At 48.4% G+C, this 20,176-nt stretch overlaps 1 protein-coding gene across 20 annotated transcripts; it reads right to left on the bottom strand.

Annotated features, from left to right (window-relative positions):
- Positions 1–956: 956 nt before the first annotated feature.
- LOC122372844 (protein DDI1 homolog 2-like) lies at positions 957–6,932 on the bottom strand. Of its 20 annotated transcripts, none has more exons than XM_043350454.1 (9): positions 6,852–6,886; positions 5,705–5,814; positions 4,938–5,100; positions 4,332–4,472; positions 3,773–4,027; positions 3,184–3,416; positions 2,693–2,885; positions 2,141–2,343; positions 957–1,785 (listed from the first exon to the last, which is right to left on the bottom strand). In XM_043350454.1, exons 2-9 carry the CDS (start codon positions 5,795–5,797, stop codon positions 1,696–1,698), a joined length of 1,371 nt encoding a protein of 456 aa, XP_043206389.1. In that variant the 5' UTR covers positions 5,798–5,814; positions 6,852–6,886; the 3' UTR covers positions 957–1,695. The 20 variants fall into 20 exon arrangements, with proteins under 20 accessions (XP_043206389.1, XP_043206391.1, XP_043206394.1 ...); XM_043350456.1 differs by lacking the exon at positions 6,852–6,886 and adding an exon at positions 6,692–6,821; XM_043350459.1 differs by lacking the exon at positions 6,852–6,886 and adding an exon at positions 6,759–6,807.
- Between the last annotated feature and the right edge of the window lie 13,244 nt (positions 6,933–20,176).

The following is a 20,176-nucleotide window of genomic DNA, read 5'->3' as shown; positions in this document are numbered from 1 at the left end:
AATGTATACCTCAGAATTTTGATATCGATGACCTAAGGTCAGGTCAATTCTGCGACCTCCCCATTATAAGTCAATGGGAGAAAATTGAAATGCGCCTCTTTTGGACAAAAGACATTATAAACACTCCCAAACACTGAATTACAAGTGGTTTAGACACACTGAACATGAAAATGGTGTCCGTGACCCCTGTTTATGCCCTGAGGTCATCTTAGGTCACGAATGGTATCTAACAGTTTTTCGCAAATAACTTTTGATAGAGGCATGCTAGAGCGATGAAAACGCCTTAGATGTGTTCAGCTCGACGTTACGGATCGACTGATATGCAACATGACCCTTTCCGGTCAGGTCATGACCTTGACCTGAGGTCAAATTTTCAAGTTGACCTTTCAAGGTCAAGTTATAGTTCATTCGATGCGTCTTGACGAGAGGAACACGATGCCGGTAAAAGTAAGCACGTTCAAGTCTTGGGTCAAACGTTATCGCAGAAAAGCTGTTTCCGAAAAAAATCGGCTATTTTTGCCGTTTTTGCCCCCTGCAGGCAAAACCGTTGACGTTAGGTCAAATCTGAGAAGCTTACTCAGAAAGGGCGTTAATAGGGCTATCGAATGCGCTTTTCCGCGGCGCTGTAGCTCTATTGGTTCCCGAGTTATGCGTTGGCTTCTTGGAAATTGTCGACATTCGACCTGGAAATCGGCGAAATTTTGCCTTCAATGACCTCTGGTGACCTGACCTTTGACCTGACCAAAAAATTGACCGAAGCGATTTCCTCATTATTTTTGACGCTTTTTCGAACGCCGCCTTCCGCGTATCGCTACGTGGCCCAGGAGCCGAGTTGGAAGGGGGGGGGGGGTGTTCAAACACACCCCCCCCCCAGCAGGGCGTGGAAATCCAGGACCCCCAGCCGGGCGCGGGTTAAAGCAATTTTCAGCAATCCCCCATTGAGCCAGTTCACAAAAATCAGTCACGTTATATATTGAAATGCACACGCTTAAATATGGTTTTCACGTACACTGGAAAGAGCTCACTGCTCAACACCATCATGGAACATAATACGCAGATGCATGAAATTGATTGTGCTCCTTTGTAGCCTACTTGAGATATTTGAGATGAGGTATTCGCGAACAGTCGTGAAACACCCAGAGATGGAATATCATGATCTGGCCGTCGCCTGTCTACATTTCATGATTTTTGACATACGATTGCAAAAGTATTATTTCGCATACAAAACTGATAGCTCCTGTGGAGGGGCCTCGCGGCAGTAAACAGCCAATTACATCCACTCGGTGATTTGTCTGTCGGTCGGTGGCCGGGACGGGACGTGGTTTGACCCACCCGCTTCACACTGCCGCCCTTTGAACACGGTCATACGCCGAGGACGGGCTGAGAATCCCACACCGGCTCCACTGGCCAAATGCCGACCACGCCACATCCAGTTACGGCTCGTCACAGTCCAACCAAAGCCCCGCGACAGTCTCATCGCAGCCCTGCCGTAGTTCCACCCTCCCGCCGGTCATATTATGACTGTCAGAGCCCAACGGTCTCTCAGTTCGCCCCAGGTCCGTCAGTCCCTTAAAACCCCGTCCATTCCCTCCCTCCCGGCCGTCGCCACCGCTGGACGGACGCATAGTCAGATCGCGGGCGACGGTCGGTGCCCGGCCTCCCCGTCACCCCAGCCCCACCGGGTGGCAGGCGGTGTCAGGGCTTGGGCAGCTGCAGCGAGCGGGCCAGCAGCGCGCCCGTCGCCTGGGTCGTGTCGCCGTTAAACCTTCTTAGCTCTTGGACGACCTGTAAGGAACAGCAGTGCGGTTAGTTCAATGGATAAACGAAGAGGATGGGAGAAGATGGAGGAAGAGGGGAAGAGAGCAAGAGAGGAGAGTGAAAGAATCAGTTTTACAAGCACGGTTGAGAAAAGCTAAACAAACGAAGATTAATTTATTCGTGGTTAAAAATGTGGTCGTCCTTTTGGCGAAAGAGCACTCTACGACACCGCTACGACAATGCTGAACTAGCAGCAACTGCGGTTTGCATCTACGACAGGACCTAGGAATGCCTTGGGAGTAGTCAAAAGAACTACAGCACCAACTAAGACAGGATGGTAACTAGCGATACACTGCAATCGGAACACCGGCGTATCACATACCTGCTGACGTGTGAATCCCAGTTTGACTATTGACGCCACGTCAGCCTCGGAAAACTTGTCGGTAGGCGTCAGCTGATCTCCAGCGCCGGTGGCGGCGGCGGCGGCGGGGGCGGGGGCGGCCGGGGCAGCAGCAGCAGCAGCAGAGGGGGGAGCGGGGGCGGCAGCGGGGGTGGGGGCGGACGGACCGGCCGCGCCCGACGCGGCTGCAACAGAGAGGCGCTCTAGCGAAACGCAGCAGCAGAGCGGCAATGGCGAGGGGGAAAGACTAGCAGTGCGACTCTACCCGACCCTCTAAATTATTGTACATTACTTTTATGTGCTCATACGTCAAGCATGAGCCTTGAGCATGGCATTAGATGATAAACGACTTTTGATCATTTCATCCCAAACACTACTTTTAAGGTAGGAGCCAAAGTAAAGATAGCATAGCATTCGCACAGCTACTAAGCGTAAACAAATTCAACAGCCTAGCCAAGCCCAAAAGCCTTACCCCTACCAAGCCCTAGACTTTAACCATATGCTCTGCGCAGTCGCGGTCACCACGGCACTCACCGGCGGAGGCAGCGGCGGCGCTCTCTCTCAGAGCGCGCGCCATCTCGGCGTCGGCCGTCTCCATGGGCTCGCCGGCCGACTCCGTGCCGCCGCTGAGCCGCGCGCACGGCGGCAGATCAGACTCCGAGAGGAACGGCGTGCTCGTGGACGTGGTGCCGATGTGTAGCACGTTTGCCTTCAGATCGATCAGACACTGAGAAGAGAGAACAAGTCAGAGGCTGTTGAGAGGCAGGTCACACCCAGAATGACAGGACGACGGAGGGAGAATATACAGAAACGTAATATTGACACGGGCGAGAATCGAAGGTGCAAATGCTAGACATTACGGCCTTCCAAGGACCAAGTGGTTAAGTGGATCAAGTGAATTAAGTAGAGTAATTTTACTGAAGTGTTTGTGTCATTTAAAGTCATTATCCCAAAACAAATCGGCTGACCAGCCATTCTTGCTGGAGAGCCGTACACGAGCTGGACAGGACAGACTGCCGTCTCACCTGATGTCTCTTCAGCATGTCCAGTCCGAGTAGCATGTCCATGGGCTGCTCTTCCAGGATAGAGAACGACGACGTCAGGAACACGTCCTCGATCTGGATCTGTCCCATGTGCACCCGCCCGAGAATGCGCTGGGTGCCGACGCCCTTGGCCACCCCGGACCAGCGTGTGTCCACCAGACGCATGATGTGACAACGCTCTGCGCACGCCGCTGACATGATGGTCGTCTGGGCGCCTGTAGGGGGAGACGACGGTCGTCACACGCACTGATGCATGATTGAGGGGTCCTCATCCCTATATGGCATCGCAACCACCGAACCACTGAGTAATGCAACAGACAGCGGGGAAAGGGCTGATGGGGATGCCCAAGGCTAATACATTCGAATGCTGCACAAAATACAATCGCAAGTACCTATGTAACTACTTAATGAACAGCGTCTCAGTAACGAGGATAGGCGACTTATCCATCTCAGTGAATCCTTTCACCAGGTGTCATAGACAGCGTCTCCCCTTCCCATTCCACCACTTCCTTTTAAGCCCGACTGACTATGGCTGTGAATGAGTGAAACAGTGCCTGCGTCAGCGACTGACCCGAGTCGATGAAGGCCTTGACGGGGTGTCCGTTGACGCGGCAGTTGATGTACAGCATCACCACGGATCCGAAGCTCTCCGGGTGGTGCTCCAGCGCCGCCTCCATGTTGGCGTCGATGTTCTTCTGGCGGATCTCCTCGGCAATCAGCCGCTGCGCCTCGGCGTCGAACGGGTCCGCCGACAGCATCCGCATGCGCATCCGCTCGCGGTCGGCGCGCGCCTTCTGCTGCTCGTTCAGCACCGCCGTGAAACGCTCTGTGTAGGGGACAAGGAGAGCGTCAGCCGCTCTGTTTATAACGACAGGGGAATCGATAACTGATCTACGGCGGACGGGGGACAACAAACCGTTCACGATCAATTCATCATTCAGTACGAAGTAGTGACGATTTTGACATTAGTACCATTCTACTCATTTTCGATAATAATCACCTTTGACTTTCCTTCCCAACTGAACGAACGGTGAGTGACGCAGGGTTCATCAAGGACACTCCTCACCACTTCCGAACTTAGCAGCTCAGAGACACTCCATCCCATCCTAACCCTCTACATGCCGACTGACCGAGATCGTTGCTGAGCAGGGCGTCGGCCAGGCGCGGGTTGTTTTGTTTGAGCAGTGCCAGCTGGTCGCGGTTGGCCAGGAACATGTCACGGATGAAGCGCGGGTCGTCCTGCTGAGCCGCCGTCGCGCCGCTGCCGCCACCTGTCGGACAGACAGCAAACTGAGGATGTGTATCACGCCGCTAGGACAGCGAGGAACCAGTCTTACCCCGACGTGATATTACGAGCAAAAATGTTCGGGAGCACCCATCAGCATCTAACGCTAGGTTTACACCAATTGCTTTCGCTTACACAATCTGAGCAATTTAAAGCACACAATACATATTCTGCATTACCTACTAACAAACTTTAAACATCGCAAACCATATTCCTTACCAAATTCGGTCCCAGTCCGTATTCTGTAATACGCTCAGATGGTAACCAGCTCCTTCCACTTGTTCCACCAACCCTACTGCTCTCCCATGTTTAACCACGTGAAGGCAATGCTTTCCCTTCCCACTCTCTGCTTCTCTCTTTCCTCGATGACGGTAAGCCCTATCCCACCACTGCTTCTTCATATCAGTAACTGTCCCCTGCCCCCCCCCCCCCCCCTCCGACTCGTCCGTACCTGTCTGCGGCTGGACGGGCGGCGCGGCCGGCGGCTGCAGCGCCTCCACCAGCAGCACGTCGTCCTCCTTGATGCCGGTGTCGCGCAGGCTCTTCTTGTCGTCCGTCAGCCGGCGGCCGTCGTGCAGCAGAATCATCTGGTCCGAGCTGATACCCGTCTCCACCTGGAGGGCAGGAAACGTGGCACCGTCAGGCGGTGCGGTGTACGATCCGTGTTCGGTACATCAGAGACCGGTTCCGGGCACAGTGAACCAATGGCACCTGATGAAAATGACTAGATATTGCTGGATTTTTAATATAAGTTTGGCTGAAATGTTTGAATGGATGGATTGACAGAGCCAGAGCCTTTGCAAAGCAGAACTTGTTGCGTAGACCCCGACTCTTACAGTCCGATCGCGCAATGCCGGGTAACGGGATAGTTTAAGTTCGTGCCCTTCAAAGCCGGACACGGCCTGTCCCACTCATCTGACTTCAACTGGCTGCGGCTGCTCCCACCAACCGCAAACCATCTCGTCAGGAGTCTCAAATGTCGAGCGTCGAATCGACTCGAGACTGGGCTCTCGCTACCGGGAGTCCAACGCTGTACCAACTGAGCACAGGTCAATGAGGCTAATGCACCATAGCAGCACATGTCGCAGTAGCAATGTCACAGTGAAACTAAATTATACAAGGTCAAGACCAAACTAACCTTCTATTAGGTCAGGTTAATGACCGTTACTGCTTCTCCACCCCCTGCAATACATATGCTTACACAGCCCGTCGCCCTACCTGAACAAAAGCCCTGAGGTTCTCCAGCTCGAGATCATCGCTGACGTCCAGCTGGTACAACTCCCCAGAAACAGTTGTCACAGTCAGACGCATGGCTGCACTGAGCACACCTGGAAAATATCAAACAGGCCGGTGAGCAGCAGGCACAGAAGCAACTGGGAGACTGGGGCGCATGCGAAGTTACGCCGAACGTGCGCTGAAGTTTTCGGCGCAATCCCGCCACTACGCCAGACATATTCGGCATAACGTGTATTTTTTTTCCAGTCTGGGTCAGCAGAATTAAGACCACAGGCTTGGTAACAAATACCTATATCACCGCACCTTGGACTGTTAAAAGTATGCAAGCAAGATGCCTGCTTAAAGCCAGTTCTGGTTCACAAGTTTTGTGAATGAATGAATGTAAAAATCCCAGCTAGCCACTAGATAGGGGTATATGTCAAGTTTAGGTCCTAACTACAATTGTGACGCTGTTGATACAAATATGAAACAGCAAAAATTTTAGGTTTTAGGTTAGGTTAGGTTGTAGGTTTGTAGGTTTTAGGTTGTAGGTAGGTAGGTTTGTAGGTTAGGTTAGGTTAGGGTAGGTTTGTAGGTTGTAGGTTGGTAGGTTATAGGTAAGTAGGTAAGGTTAGGTCAGGTTTGATTATGTTTTTTCTTTTATTTGCGAGACAAATGAGTATCATTTTTGGATTCAGGATGTCAAATAAGGTAAGAATATGAAAAATTTATCAATGAAATCTTCTTAGGACTTAAACTTGACATTTACCATAGATAGGTGCCTAACTACGCCATAGGCAGCAAGAAACAAAAGCTTAAAAACATTTAAGCAGGAACAAAGCTCACAATCCTCAGAATTAATTGATATTTTGATACAGATTTTCTTTAATTTGTTTCAAAATCCCAACAAAGAGATGCGCCCAACTCCAAGTATGCGCTCTGACCGGACCAAGATCCTTACAGAGCAGACCACAGGACCACAGCACCTACACCAACACAGGAATTCTACAGCCTTCCGCCTTGCCAACACAGAAAACAAGGACCGACAATGACTTGCAAACAAACAAAACACTGCAGATTTCTAGGACAATGAGCTGTCACTTTTCACAGAAAATACATTGGCCTCATGTTCTAATTGAAAGTAACTTACGAAATCTATCTGCGTGAGCCGCTATCGACAAATAAAAAGCAGGACTGCTTGACCCGAAGTGCGGTTACGGAATTTTCGAACACGACAATTATTGGCGCATGTAGTTCATTCACCAAGCTTTCTGTTTTTCTTCATGACTGGCGTGCTAAAATACAGCTCTATTAAAGGGACCCTCCCACCTTAACATTAGATTTGAGTTGAGATAGCCAAAATGGGGTCCCTGGCTCACAATTACCGGTTTCGGCACTCACAACATCGAGACATGCCTTAAATCGGAAATATTAAATTTCAAAATTGCAGCATTTTGATTCAGAGGGGCTAATGCTTAGGAATACCCAAGGCAATGGGAATACCCCTCTGAATGTGTGACGTCAGCGCAAAATGATATCTAACGATTTTTAAATGTTTGACTAAAACGTTTTGTAGCAGGCGGTGGTACACAGGGGAGCAATGCCGCTTCAACCCTATTAGAAGAGTCATATTAGAAGAGTCAGACATTTCGTTTTTCTCACAGACAATGACAATAGGTACAAAAACAATGTAATAAGACCAGACGTTTCGACAACAAAGTGCCTTCGTCAGTGGAAAAACAAGATATAGGCTTTACATCGTATTGGCCGTAGTGTCTAACGGTGGCGGCCATATTGCGCAGACCAGAAACCGGCTGCCGCCTGTGTTGAGGAATAGGGAATTCGGGACCTCGATTTACGTTTGCGGCCGCCGTATCCGTTACGTTCATGTTACGTAGATACGGAACCCGGCATCTTACGCAGAATTGAGTGGGGAACACGATCGTATCTTCAGAATTCCTCAAATTCACTCGCCTGACCTACATTTGCCCCGGCCGAGGGGGTTGATTGAACCCACCTCGCTAATGCACCGCTAATTAAACTAGAATTAAGCGGTAAAGTGGTCGTATGCGGCAAAGTATAACGCAGAGTGACTGTTAGGAACCCGCTGTAAGGGTCTCAGGTCAACCGGTGACCTCTGAGGTCAGGTCAAGTGATCTAAGGCACGGGTTCGCTTTTTGGTAAATAACTTCGCCAAAAATGGCCGTAGAGCCGCGATTTTGGCATCATCGTGTTCAGCTAGCTCAGGCGCATCGAGTGATATACTTTTTGTTCGGGTCAGGTCAACTTAGGGTGCTGACCTCAGGTCAAGGTCAGGTCAGCACCCCCAGGTCACGAAGTTGGTCGAAAGAGGTCATGTCGCATATCATTCGATTCGGCAGGTCTTCCTGAGTCCATTGGTGGCTTTCCCGACTCGCTAGCTCAATTTGATCGGGAGTTATTGAAGAAAAATGGTGACCCTTGTGACGTCACAAATGACGTCACGCAAGGGCAACAATGCAAATATGAAGCATAGAACCTTGCAAAGAGTGCATGAAATCATGATTTTATATGCTTGAGATAGTTTCAGATCATTCTCGGCGCCAAAATAACAATTTTCATATTTCCCCATTGACTTATAAGGGTTTAACGTATTAGTTCCTTATAGCTGATGATTTTTTAGGATTTCATCTTGTTCTCCACTCAATTCTGCGTAAGATGCCGGGTTCCGTGTCCACATAGCTTGAGCGTAACGGATGCAGCGACCGCAAACGTAAATCGAGGTCCCGAATTCCCTATTCCCCAGCACAGGCGGCGGCCGCTTTCTGGTCTGCGCAACATGGCGGCACCGTTGGACACCATTTGGCGGCCGATGCGCATTCCACATTATAGAGTTCAGTGCGGTGGTATATGCTATTTGCGCGCAACATCTGCCGCAAACGCCGCACTTCTAAAATAAAGTCGCTAGAAACAGCGGAGATCCCCAAAAAATAAACAAAAGTAAAAGTCTAATATCTTGAAAACCGGTGAATATTTTCCGGTGAAATTTGCTAGATATTCGTTTTCGCTCTTTCTGAACCGAGCGACATCACTTTCATGTCAATTCATAAACTTTTTTGAAGGTGGGAGGGACCCTTTAAAAAAGCAAAGCAAAACAGAACAATATACCACTCAGGATATATACGTGTGCCGCGCGTGCCTTAAAATGACAAAGCACTGCCTAGAGTTTCGTAGATGCAGACTGGAGGATCATCAGTCTCTCAGGATAAGCAAAAGTTGACGCTGAATAACACTAGCCTTAACCCTCGCCCCGTTGGGGGGCCATTTTGGCCCCCCTGTGGTTTTTCCTGAATAGGGGAGAGTGGGGTGGGTTGTATCAGTTTTTACTCCGAGACCCATAACCTCGTAACTATCCGTGATAAACTCATTATTTCCATACTATCTCCTTCCTTGATTCTTCTGCTTTTTTGTGCAAAGTAACTTTTCCGCTACCTCTACCAGTTTTTCTTCTATGGTCTGCCGAATAGAACAATGTTTTTGATACAACTTGCCCCATGGCTTGGGTGAGTTGTATCACATGGTGGGGTAAGTTGTATCACTAGGTATTTCACGTTTCAGGGAGTGTGCTTGCTACTGGTTTTGAACATAACAACAACATTAAAGGAAATAGTTCACTTTCACGAAATTATTTTTTTTGCAATGGATTTATGATTTTTTATGTTCAAAATGATCAGCAAAGAAAATAAAACCTATTTATAACAAAAGATTATTTTCTATATTTTGATATAAGAAGAACTTTTCAGTTTCTGTAAGGCACAGGCGATCCAGTATGAAAAGAGCATGGGTTCCGAAAATTCTTCAGAAACTAGAGAAATTATCGCGGCCACCGGCATTTGGGCGATCTGCTGCTGCTGAATGTCCTTATTGATCAGTACGAGAATTTCTCTTGAGTTCTCGTAGATAATTTCACTAGTTTCTGAAGAATTTTCGGGACCCATGCTCTTTTCATACTGGATGCGAATATATGCAAGGCACACATCCTGGGACGAGAAATAGAATATCTTTGCCTAGGGTGATCGTTGGGCTGTAAAAGCTCCTGATTTATGCTCGTCTCAGCCCAAGCTACGGAACTGCTATTCCAGTTCAAAACCCATGTTAAAAAGTGAACTATTTCCTTTAAATGGGGTTAATACAATGTATATGCCCAAAAGCTTCACTTTTAGGCATTAGACCAAACTTAGGTCATTGCAATCCGAACGAAACATCGAAACGAACGAACATCAACAGACTAGACGCAAAAGTGGCCCGTTAAGAGCAAAGAAGCCAACACATTGTGCCGAAATGGAACGAGTATCGACTAGCTACCTACAAACGCAAGCCAGGGCTTAGCTTTCGCGATCAAAAGAAACATACCTATACATACATTCATATATACATGTTACAACATACCCCACCCGGCTCTGATACAACATGTACCTCGCCGCCATCTTGGAAAAACATCCTCGTGCTCAAAAACAGCAGACAGCTGGATAAATCGATTTTCACTCACGCAGCCTTAGAACCTACCCTCACCACCGCTATGGAGATCTTTCAAATTCACGCACATCTAAATGCCCAAAACACACATTTTCTTACAACTTACTTTTTTAGAATGACATTAAAAAACATAAAATCGGCTCTCACCTCGAGACGCGTCCACCCAGCCACACGACAGAACAGGGAAAGTTGGCGCCCGGAAAACCTCGTCGGCTGGTCGTGTCACGAGCGCCATCTATTGCATAAGTTTGGCACAATTCGCCCTGATACAACTTGGACATGATACAACTCTCCCCGCTCTCCCCTAGCAAGAAAAGGGCGGCGCGCAGCGCCGCCAAATTTTCAGTACCTTCCTGGGCATCAATTTGACACCTTCACACCGAATTTCAAGTCTTAGGTCACCTTAGGTCGGGAGTAATTGAGGTCAAACTGAGGTCATGTTCGAGCAAAAATTAGCAAAAAACATGCAATCTTGAAACGCTCACCAAATTTACAGTTACCAAGCAATTTCAAAGTTCTTTAGGTATATGGTCTAGTAGACAAAAAGTGGCGGTACAAAACTGCTACCTCGGATTTTCAAAATTTTGGGTTTTTGACCTAAAAAAAAATCAAAAAATGATGTTTTCAGAAAAACTTTAAAAATCCAATTTTTTCCGAATTTCGAAAAACGGAAGATATATGATAGTCCCTGTACTCTTCTATATACATACCAAATTTCAGATCGATATCTCGTTTTTTGGCCAAGTTATAGCGAAAAAACTGTTCAAAAATGATGACGTCAAATTTTTGAACTCAATTTTTAGCGATTCTAGACCACGTAGGGCAAAACAAAGACCACCATTGAACTCCCCGTGACGAGCTGCATCGAATCAATACCCATTTTATGCAAAAATATCAACTTGGAAATTTGACCTAATTTGACCTGACCTTGACCAAAACGTGACCTAAACTGGCCCAAAAGTCTGCCTGACCCACATAATCGCATTTGTCATGTCAAATGGACCATAAAACATGTATCACACGACACTTTCATATTGTGACCCCCCCCCCCTCCCCCAGTGACCTGACCTCTGTGACCTAACCTGGTATCAGTGACCTCAAATAGCAAAATATGTGTTTGAAGAACATTTCCCCATCGATGATTTTCAATGACATGCATTTTACTCGATTTTACAACGCATTTCTTGAAATGCCTGTACACGGTGAAAATTCAACCTTTGACCTGACCTGTGACGTCATTGGTTTGACCGTTGCCAATGAAATTTGGTCACAAGGTAGTTAGTTCCCCATTGGGGCTATCCAACGCCGTTTGCTGCTTGTCGCTAGGTTCCGTGGTTCTCGAGATCTTAGGGGGGGGGGCGGGCAAAATGCCCCCCCCCCCCCAGCGTTGCTCGGCAGACCCCAACGGGGCGCGGGTTAAAGATTAACTTGAAAAATTTGACATTGGGTCAAGGCCATATCCTGACCGGAAAGGGTCATGTTGCATATCAGTCGATCCGTATCGACGACCTGAACACATTTTTTACCGCTCTAGCTTGTCTGACGTCTCTATGAAAAGTTATTACAAAAAAAAAAACTGTTGGAGACTTCAAAACCTGAGATGACCTCGAGGACACAAAGAGGGGTCACGGGTGCTTTCGATTCAGCGTTACAAGTTTACCAGTAACCCGATGTTTTGAGTGGTAGGAATGACGTTCTTCCACAAGATGCGCCTTTCAATTTTCTACCATTGACTTACCTATACCTACCTAATGGAGAGGACGCGAAATTGGCCTGACCCTCGGTCACCGCCTATCAAAGTTCCGAGATGTACATTTTATGCATACTGGGGCGTTCCACGACAAATCGACAAATAAAAAATTAAATTTGCACCCTCATATTTTATTCTTCGTTGAAAACTGGTGTAAGGGGTTATGATGGGCGGGGAAGCCAGCTGTGGCAAGGATTTTTTTCTTCGAACAACGGTTTCCGAGATATAGCCTCGGGCAATTCCTGGAGTTCGCGCTGCAGCCCTATGTTTGGCGGCCTATAACTCAGAAACTATTGGTTTTTTACGATAAAAACTTCATATGGTTCAACTCACAATCAACCATCAAACATTTTGGCTATCTCGGATTTTCAATTTTTGAAAATTTTGATCACGTGACCTTTTGTCCTATTTTTCGAAGAGTGACCTTGATATTTTCCCCACTGAAAGTTGCAATTTTGTCTGATGACGATTAAAGCCTTATCGATTGTCATTCATATGCGATAATAAAAAAAGTGGTTATCGCCCTGCGTTGACCTCAGGTCAGGTCATTTTTATGACCTGTCCATTATTACGAGCGGGAGCGACAGCGAGATCTCGAGAATAAAGCAAGATAGCGACAAGCGGTAAACGGTAAAGGGTACACACGGATAAGGTCTATAATTTTTACTAAGGTCATTTTCAGGTCAGGTCAAAGATGACGTCACAGGAGCTAAAAGGAAGTCAAAATAGCGGCACTATACATATATATGAAGTTTTTCTCGAATAACTTTCAAGGTATCCCAGCTAGGAACAAACTAATAGCACCATCGTGATCCTCTAGTCGATCCGCATCGAAACATATGTATGTTGACCTCGAAAGGTCGAAAGGTCAAAAGTTGACCTTAGATCACGTTACCTAAGGTCAACTTTTGACCTTTCGACCTTTCGAGGTCAACATACATATTTTTCGATGCGGATCGACGAGAGGATCACGATGGTGCTATTAGTTTGTTCCTAGCTGGGATACCTTGAAAGTTATTCGATAAAAACTTCATATATATGTATAGTGCCGCTATTTTGACTTCCTTTTAGCTCCTGTGACGTCATCTTTGACCTGACCTGAAAATGACCTTGGTATAAATTATAGACCTTATCCGTGTGTACCCTTTACCGTTTACCGCTTGTCGCTATCTTGCTTTATTCTCGAGATCTCGCTGTCGCTCCCGCTCGTAATAATGGACAGGTCATAAAAGTGACCTGACCTGAGGTCAACGCAGGGCGATAACCACCTTTTTTATTATCGCATATGAATGACACTCGATAAGGCTTTAATCGTCATCAGACAAAATTGCAACTTTCAGTGGGGAAAATATCAAGGTCACTCTTCGAAAAATAGGACAAAAGGTCACGTGATCAAAATTTTCAAAAATTGAAAATCCGAGATAGCCAAAATGTTTTTTGGTTGATTGTGAGTTGAACCAAGTGAAGTTTTTATCGTAAAAAACTAATAGTTTCTGAGTTATAGGCCGCCAAACATAGGGCTGCAGCGCGAACTCCAAGAATTGCCCGAGGCTATATCTCGGAAACCGTTGTTCGAAGAAAAAAATCCTTGCCACAGCTGGCTTCCCCGCCCATCACAACCCATTAGACCAATTTTAAGCAAAAAATAAAATATGAGGGTGCAGGGCACTTGTCGATTTGTCGTGGAACGCCCCTACTGCTACTCTTATGAATCGCAGTTGGCATCGTTCAGTCGGTGTAGGCTGTAGCTATGACAAGCATTCTAAGTTTTTTTTTCTGGGGTGAGGTCTCTTGAAGTAGCCTGTTGACCTGACTTTTAGAGACTCAAGTCTGAAATTTTTACACCATGTTCGGAAAAGCATGAAAAGTTGCGGCCGCCTGCTGGGGGCCACCCGACTGCTGGGGGCGACCCGAGCGATGAGCACTCGCCAACCGAGGACTGGCGACCTACAACGGGGCCTGTGGCTGCCCTCGGACGTGGGCCGTGGGAGGCGGCGTGGAGGAGCCGAGGAGGTGCGGCTGCCGGCGCTCGGGGGCCGCTGCGGCTCACAGATGCGATGCGGCTCCCCCTGGATGGCGTCCTACTCCTGGGGGCCGCTCGGCTGTTGGCGGCGGCGGGCCTCTACTCGCTGACTGTCAGTAGCGATGGGCGCCCACCTGCTGAGGACTGACGACCTTCAACGGGGCCTGTGGCTGCCCTCGGACGTGGGCCGTGGGAGGCGGCGTGGAGGAGGTGCGGCTGCCGGCGCTCGGGGGCCGCTGCGGCTGGCAGATGCGATGCGGCTCCCCCTGGATGGCGTCCTACTCTTGGGGGCCGCTCGGCTGTCGGCAGCGGCATCCTGACCCCGGCTGCTCGACTGCCAGCGGCGGCGGGCCTCTGCCTGCTGGGGAGTGCGGCGGCCTAGGACACACTACCCGTGGCCTGGATGGTATGCGACTACCGGCCCCCTGGTGCCGCTACGAGGAACAATGACGTTGCGCCTCTCAAACTAGGATTGGCCTGGGCCGGGCGTGACGGCCGGTCGAGTTCGGTGTCCGGTCGGCTGCGCCCGACCGGACCATTTGACTGTCGACGACGGGCCTACGCCGTCAGGGATAACATCGGGACTGGGCTATTGCGCCTGGACGTTGAACCGCTGGCCGCGGCCAGGATGGCGTGTGGTTGCGGGCGCTCATGGGCCACAATGATGGAATTTGTGTTGCGGCTGTCTCTGGTCCTGGACACGGGCCGATAACGGGTGTGATATCTGGTGCGTTCGGCTGTCTGAGGTGGTGGGCCTCGGCCTGTTGGGGGCTGAGATAGCCTTGTGGCGGGCCGAGCGATGGCGCCCAGATGTGGACCACTGACTGCGCTGGATGTCATATTGATTGATTGATTGGCACCGTCAAGCATTCCCTCACAAACCTTTAACACTAACTGTCCTCACTCTAACAATACTAACTTGCGAATCCTTTTCCAGCTATTCCTGCTTGGCGGTGCCACCGATCGGTGTATACCTACACGTGTGTTTGTATATGCACTATCAGTTATCCGATGATTACCTAATACAATACCGGTGACTCCGGACATGCAAAAGATGCATGAACAAGTGTGCAAAAAACCGTATGGGGTGTCCAAACATCTCCCCCCCCCCAGTCCGGCGCGGTGGGTTAATTTTTTATATAAATTTAGTCCGAACCTTTTGATAGGAAGAATTCACAAGGACAGAGCCACCGCTAAGCGAAGCTTGTTGCGGTGACCCTGCCCTCTACCCTTCGATCGAGCGATTCCAGTTCTATGGCAGAATTTAGAGTCCAAAGTTTAACGTGCGCACATAGCCGCGCACGGCCGGTCCTCTCACTGACTTCGCCTGGCTACGGCCTGCCACCAACCGCAACCATACCTGTCAGGAGGCCCATAAATGTCAAGCGCCCGTCGCGCTTCGAACCCGGACTGTTATAACCGGGAACGCGTGCTCTCACCACGCGGAGTCCAACGCTGTACCAACTGAGCTAATTTCAACGCAAGTGGATGTTGGTTCAGTAAGGGTTTTTATCGTCTACAAAATAAGTGGATGGGGGCTAAAGCAGCCCCAACTACCACCACTCACCACCACCGCCAACACCACACACACTGCAACGAACAGGAGCATGGTGGTTTTAAGTGTCTCGGTGTTAGCTTTCTGTCACTCTGCTGCAGTCCCTTAGCCGGCCGGCCGAACCGGGTTATGCTGTGATGCAAAAATGCAGTCTCCGCGTAGACAGGTGAACCGAATGGAGCTGAGTACGGCTCACTGCAAACGATATCAAAATCGTAGAGATTGAGATTCAGAAAGGAGCTTTCTTTCACTGTGACTGAGAAACTTGGCCGGCTTAGATACTTGATGCTTCATCGGATGACAGCATTTCATATAGCTCATGCAAATTCATGCAGAATAGCGCACAGATAAATCGCTCGTTCGGCGCTTGAGCCCCGAAAGTTCCGACGTGCACGGTTCTCTGAACTAACCGATGAGTTTATTAGAACATGAACTTGTCTGCAGAATTCTCTGTCTCGGAGTGGCGGGCTTGAATTACCAAATCAAACGCGCATGACAGCTCAAGTAGATGTCTGCCCCTAATTTGCTGGTCGAACTACTAACTGGCCTATTCTTGGTTTTCTCACACCGCATATCACTGCATGGACGGCCGCCCATGTGCAGGTGCAGAGTTGACGGACGGCCGGCGTCCGCCGTCGACGTGCCGCGGTTAGTACGCCGCAGTTCCCCATGTCAGTCCGTCGTTCCCGACACGACTTTCTCGCCGCGCGCGCTCGTCACGGGTGTGCGAGACGGGTGGGCGCAGCTCCGCCGGCGGCCGCCGCACGCTGACCGGTCAGTTGGACGCTGGTGCCGGCCGAGACGACATAGACGGACCCTCTCCGTCCGTCAGACCGGGAGACTGAGCTCCGTGCGCCGAGACTTGGACACATCGCGGAGACAGCGCTCCCAGCATAGAGACACCCGGCAATCGGTAAGGAATCGGCAGGGTGGTAGTACAGCTCTGTGACAGTAGTAGGAGAGTCCATCATCCCCATGAAACTTCTGTCTCAGAAAGGTTGACAATTGACATACAGCTGAAGCTCATTCTATTATGTTTAGAGCGAGTTCGATCTATATTGAGCAATCAGTATTCACTTTGACACGCGCACCGACGGGGGGGGGGGCGGATATCCGCCCCCCTGAGGTTTTTCGCGAATAGCGGAAAAACCGCGCGCGGCGCAAAATTTGGTACGACTATTCTCTCATCAATTTTACACATGGTGTGCAAGTTAGAACCTCCTAACATTTAAGGTCAGGTCACCAGGTCACTTTGAATGACCAACCTCAAGTCACTTTTTGCAACTTTGTCACCGTGCCAGAGCTACAGTAGATGTCCGAGGCCTTTGAAAGTCGCAGGATGTTATAAGGTCATTAGTAGCTACAATTTGCATATCTCGGAATTTTTATATCGATGACCTAAGGTCAGGTCAATTTCTCGACCTCCCCATTATAAGTCAATGGAGGAAAAATCAACTCCCTGTTTTTACCACTAAAACGGGTCGGAATGGCCCCATAAACCATACATGACCTCATATACGATCAACCTTCACTACCTTGAGGTCTGTTTTGCTGTTGGGCAGCTGTAAGGTCATGTGACGTCATCAGGGGTCACCAGCGGTTTTTTGACAATAACTCCGTACAGGAACAAGATACAGCCGCGCGGATGGTCTCATTGTGTTCAGCTCGTCAAGGCGCATCGAATGTTATACATGATGACCTCGAGGTCACGTGACCTGAGGTCAACCTTTGACCTTGACCTTTCGAGGTCAACATATCTATCATTCGATGCAGATTGACGAGAGGATCACGATGCTGCCCTTAGTTTGTTCCTATCTTGACTAATTCGAAAGTTATTCGAGAAAAACTCTCCATATTTAGCGCCGCCATTTTGACTTTTTCGACCCCTGTGACGTCATCTTTGACCTGACCCGAAAATGACCTTAGTAAAAATTGTAGACCTTGTCCGTGCGTATCCGATGCCGTTTACCGCTTGTCGCTATCTTGCTTCGTTCTCGATATCTCAGGGGGGGCGGTCATCCGCCCCCCCCGTCGGTACGAAGTTGGCGCAGACCCCCGTCGGTGCGTGGGTTAAAGGGACCCTCCCACCTTAACATTAGATTTGAGTTGAGATAGCCAAAATGGGGTCCCTGGCTCACAATTACCGGTTTCGGCACTCACAACATCGAGAAATGCCTTAAATCGGAAATATTGAATTTCAAAATTGCAGCATTTTGATTCAGAGGGGCTAATGCTTAGGAATACCCCTCTGAATGTGTGACGTCAGCGCAAATATCTAACGATTTTTAAATGTTTGACTAAAACGTTTTGTAGCACGCGGTGGTATATGCTATTTGCGCGCAACATCTGCCGCAAACGCCGCACTTCTAAAATAAAGTCGCTAGAAACAGCGGAGATACCAAAAAAGTAAACAAAAGTAAAAGTCTAATATCTTGAAAACCGGTGAATATTTTTCGGTGAAATTTGGTAGATATTCGTTTTCGCTCTTTCTGAACCGAGCGACATCACTTTCATGCCAATTCATAAACTTTTTTGAAGGTGGGAGGGTCCCTTTAAACACAGCACCGTAAGCCATTGTATTCTAGGTTGACATTTACAGAACAGTAGCATGATAGCGAAGGGCTGTTTCCAAAGGTGATTTAAAGCTATACCACGCCGTTCAACTTTACTAAAGTTCCCGGGCACACCGGCACGGGGAGCATTCATTCTGGCCAGGGTTCATAATGTCCAGGGTACGATATGCCCAGTGTCGAAATGGCCAGTGCCTTGAATGGGCCAGAGTTTATAATGTCCAGGGGTTGCATGGTCCAAATGCGGCCAACTGGCTGCAGATAGGGTATATTCAAAGAGTCCAGGGTTCATAATGTCCAGGGCACGATGTGCCCAGTGTTCGAAATGGCCAGGGTTCATAATGTCCAGGGCACGATGTGTCCAGTGTTCGAAATGGCCAGGGTTCATAATGTCCAGGGCACGATGTGTCCAGTGTTCAAAATGGCCAGTGCCTTGAATGGGCCAGAGTTCATAATGTCCAGGGATTACATAGTCACTGAAAGTGACGTCATTATGTAAAAAACACGGAACCAGCTCAATGCGAAGCAGTGCAGTGCCGAAGGCAATGCCTTAGGAGAGATTACAGGCAATAGTAAATCAAATATTTTTAGGTAAAGTGGTTATGTATCTGGCTTCAGGCCGAAGGCCTGAAGCCTGATGCATAACCACTTAACCTAAAAATATTTGATTTACTATTGCTTGCAATCTATTCATGCGAGAAACTATTTCCTTATCCCTGGTAGGCAAACATCATTACCTTAGGTTAGGTTAGGTTATAGGTTAGGTTAGGTTAGGTTAGGTTAGGTTAGGTTAGGTTAGGTTTGGTTGGGTTGGGTTGACTATGTAATCCCTGGACATTATGAACTCGGGCCCATTCAAGGCACTGGCCATTTTAAACACTGGACACATCGTGCCCTGGACATTATGAACACTGGCCATTTCGAACACTGGACACATCGTGCCCTGGACATTATGAACCCTGGCCATTTCGAACACTGGACACATCGTGCCCTGGACATTATGAACCCTGGCCTCTTTGAATTTACCCTATCTGCAGCCGGTTGGCCACATTTGGACCATGTAATCCCTGGACAATGTGAACACTGGCCAATTCAGGGCACTGGCCATTTCGAGCACTGGACACATTGTGCCCTGGACATTTTGAACCCTGGCCTAAATAATACGCACTCCACTGGCACAATACCATAACGTATTGTGTCAATGGTTAGTTGTTATCATGCAATGCTACATCATCATGTGCTATTGTTATTTATCACTTTTAATAACATCGTATTACCTGTGTTGTTTTAACCTCATTTGTAAAGTGTCATGGAAAATCTCGGCTTATTTTTCCATAGTGTTTTAATTTAGTTCTCCATAAATATTGCTTTGTCGATGCTCATTCATTTGACCGAAGCTACATGCCGGACTTAAAAGCGTAAAATAATTAATGACTAAATCTTATTCGGGTCAGATGTGAAGAGTCGATTGGTCTTAGCCCGCGCCCCCTGAGGATTTCTGCGCCCTGCTGAAGGTATTCGAACCCCTTCTTCTAATTCGCCTCCTGGGCCACGTAGCGACAGGCGGTAGGCGGCGTTCCAAAGAGCGAAAAAAGTAAAAACTGACGAGAGTACCCACTTATGTCATTTTTAGTTGAAGTCAAAGGTCAGGTCAGCGGAGGTCATCAAACGTCAACAATTTCGCCTATTTCGACAATTTTCGATAAACCGGCGCGTAACTGTGGATCGTTTTGAGCTACAGCGCCGCGGAAAAGTGCATTGGATAGCTCTTTAACGGTCTGTCCTCAATTAAATGGTCTAAAATTTTACATAAGGCCAAGGTCATGACCTGACCGGAAAAGTTGTGCTGCATATCAGTCGATCCGCATTCGCTTGAGTTTATAAAGTGTATTCTACAAACATTAGTAATCTCTCTAAGATTATAGTACACCTTTTTGAACTCAAAATAGGCATCTTTTCATTCAATTTCGGCGAATTGCATTCAATTTTAGCGATCTCTCTATTCGAAGCAAATGAGAGATCGCTAAAATTGAATGCAATTCGCCGAAATTGAATGAAAAGA

The sequence above is a fragment of the Amphibalanus amphitrite genome, unplaced genomic scaffold, assembly GCF_019059575.1.
Source record: "Amphibalanus amphitrite isolate SeventyFive unplaced genomic scaffold, NRLGWU_Aamphi_draft 001407F_arrow, whole genome shotgun sequence".
Lineage (NCBI taxonomy): Eukaryota > Metazoa > Arthropoda > Thecostraca > Balanomorpha > Balanidae > Amphibalanus > Amphibalanus amphitrite.
The sequence above is the reverse complement of the archived record's forward strand: the minus strand, read 5'-3'. Positions and strand labels throughout refer to the sequence as shown.

Excerpts from the sequence above, each read along its gene's own strand:
- LOC122372844 (XM_043350454.1), bottom strand. The coding sequence starts at position 5,797 with ATGCGTCTGACTGTGACAACTGTTTCTGGGGAGTTGTACCAGCTGGAC. Across the intron at positions 5,101-5,704 it reads ACCTCAGGGCTTTTGTTCAG|GTGGAGACGGGTATCAGCTC; the intron begins GTAGGGCGACGG and ends CCTGCCCTCCAG. Across the intron at positions 3,417-3,772 it reads CAAGGCCTTCATCGACTCGG|GCGCCCAGACGACCATCATG; the intron begins GTCAGTCGCTGA and ends CTCCCCCTACAG.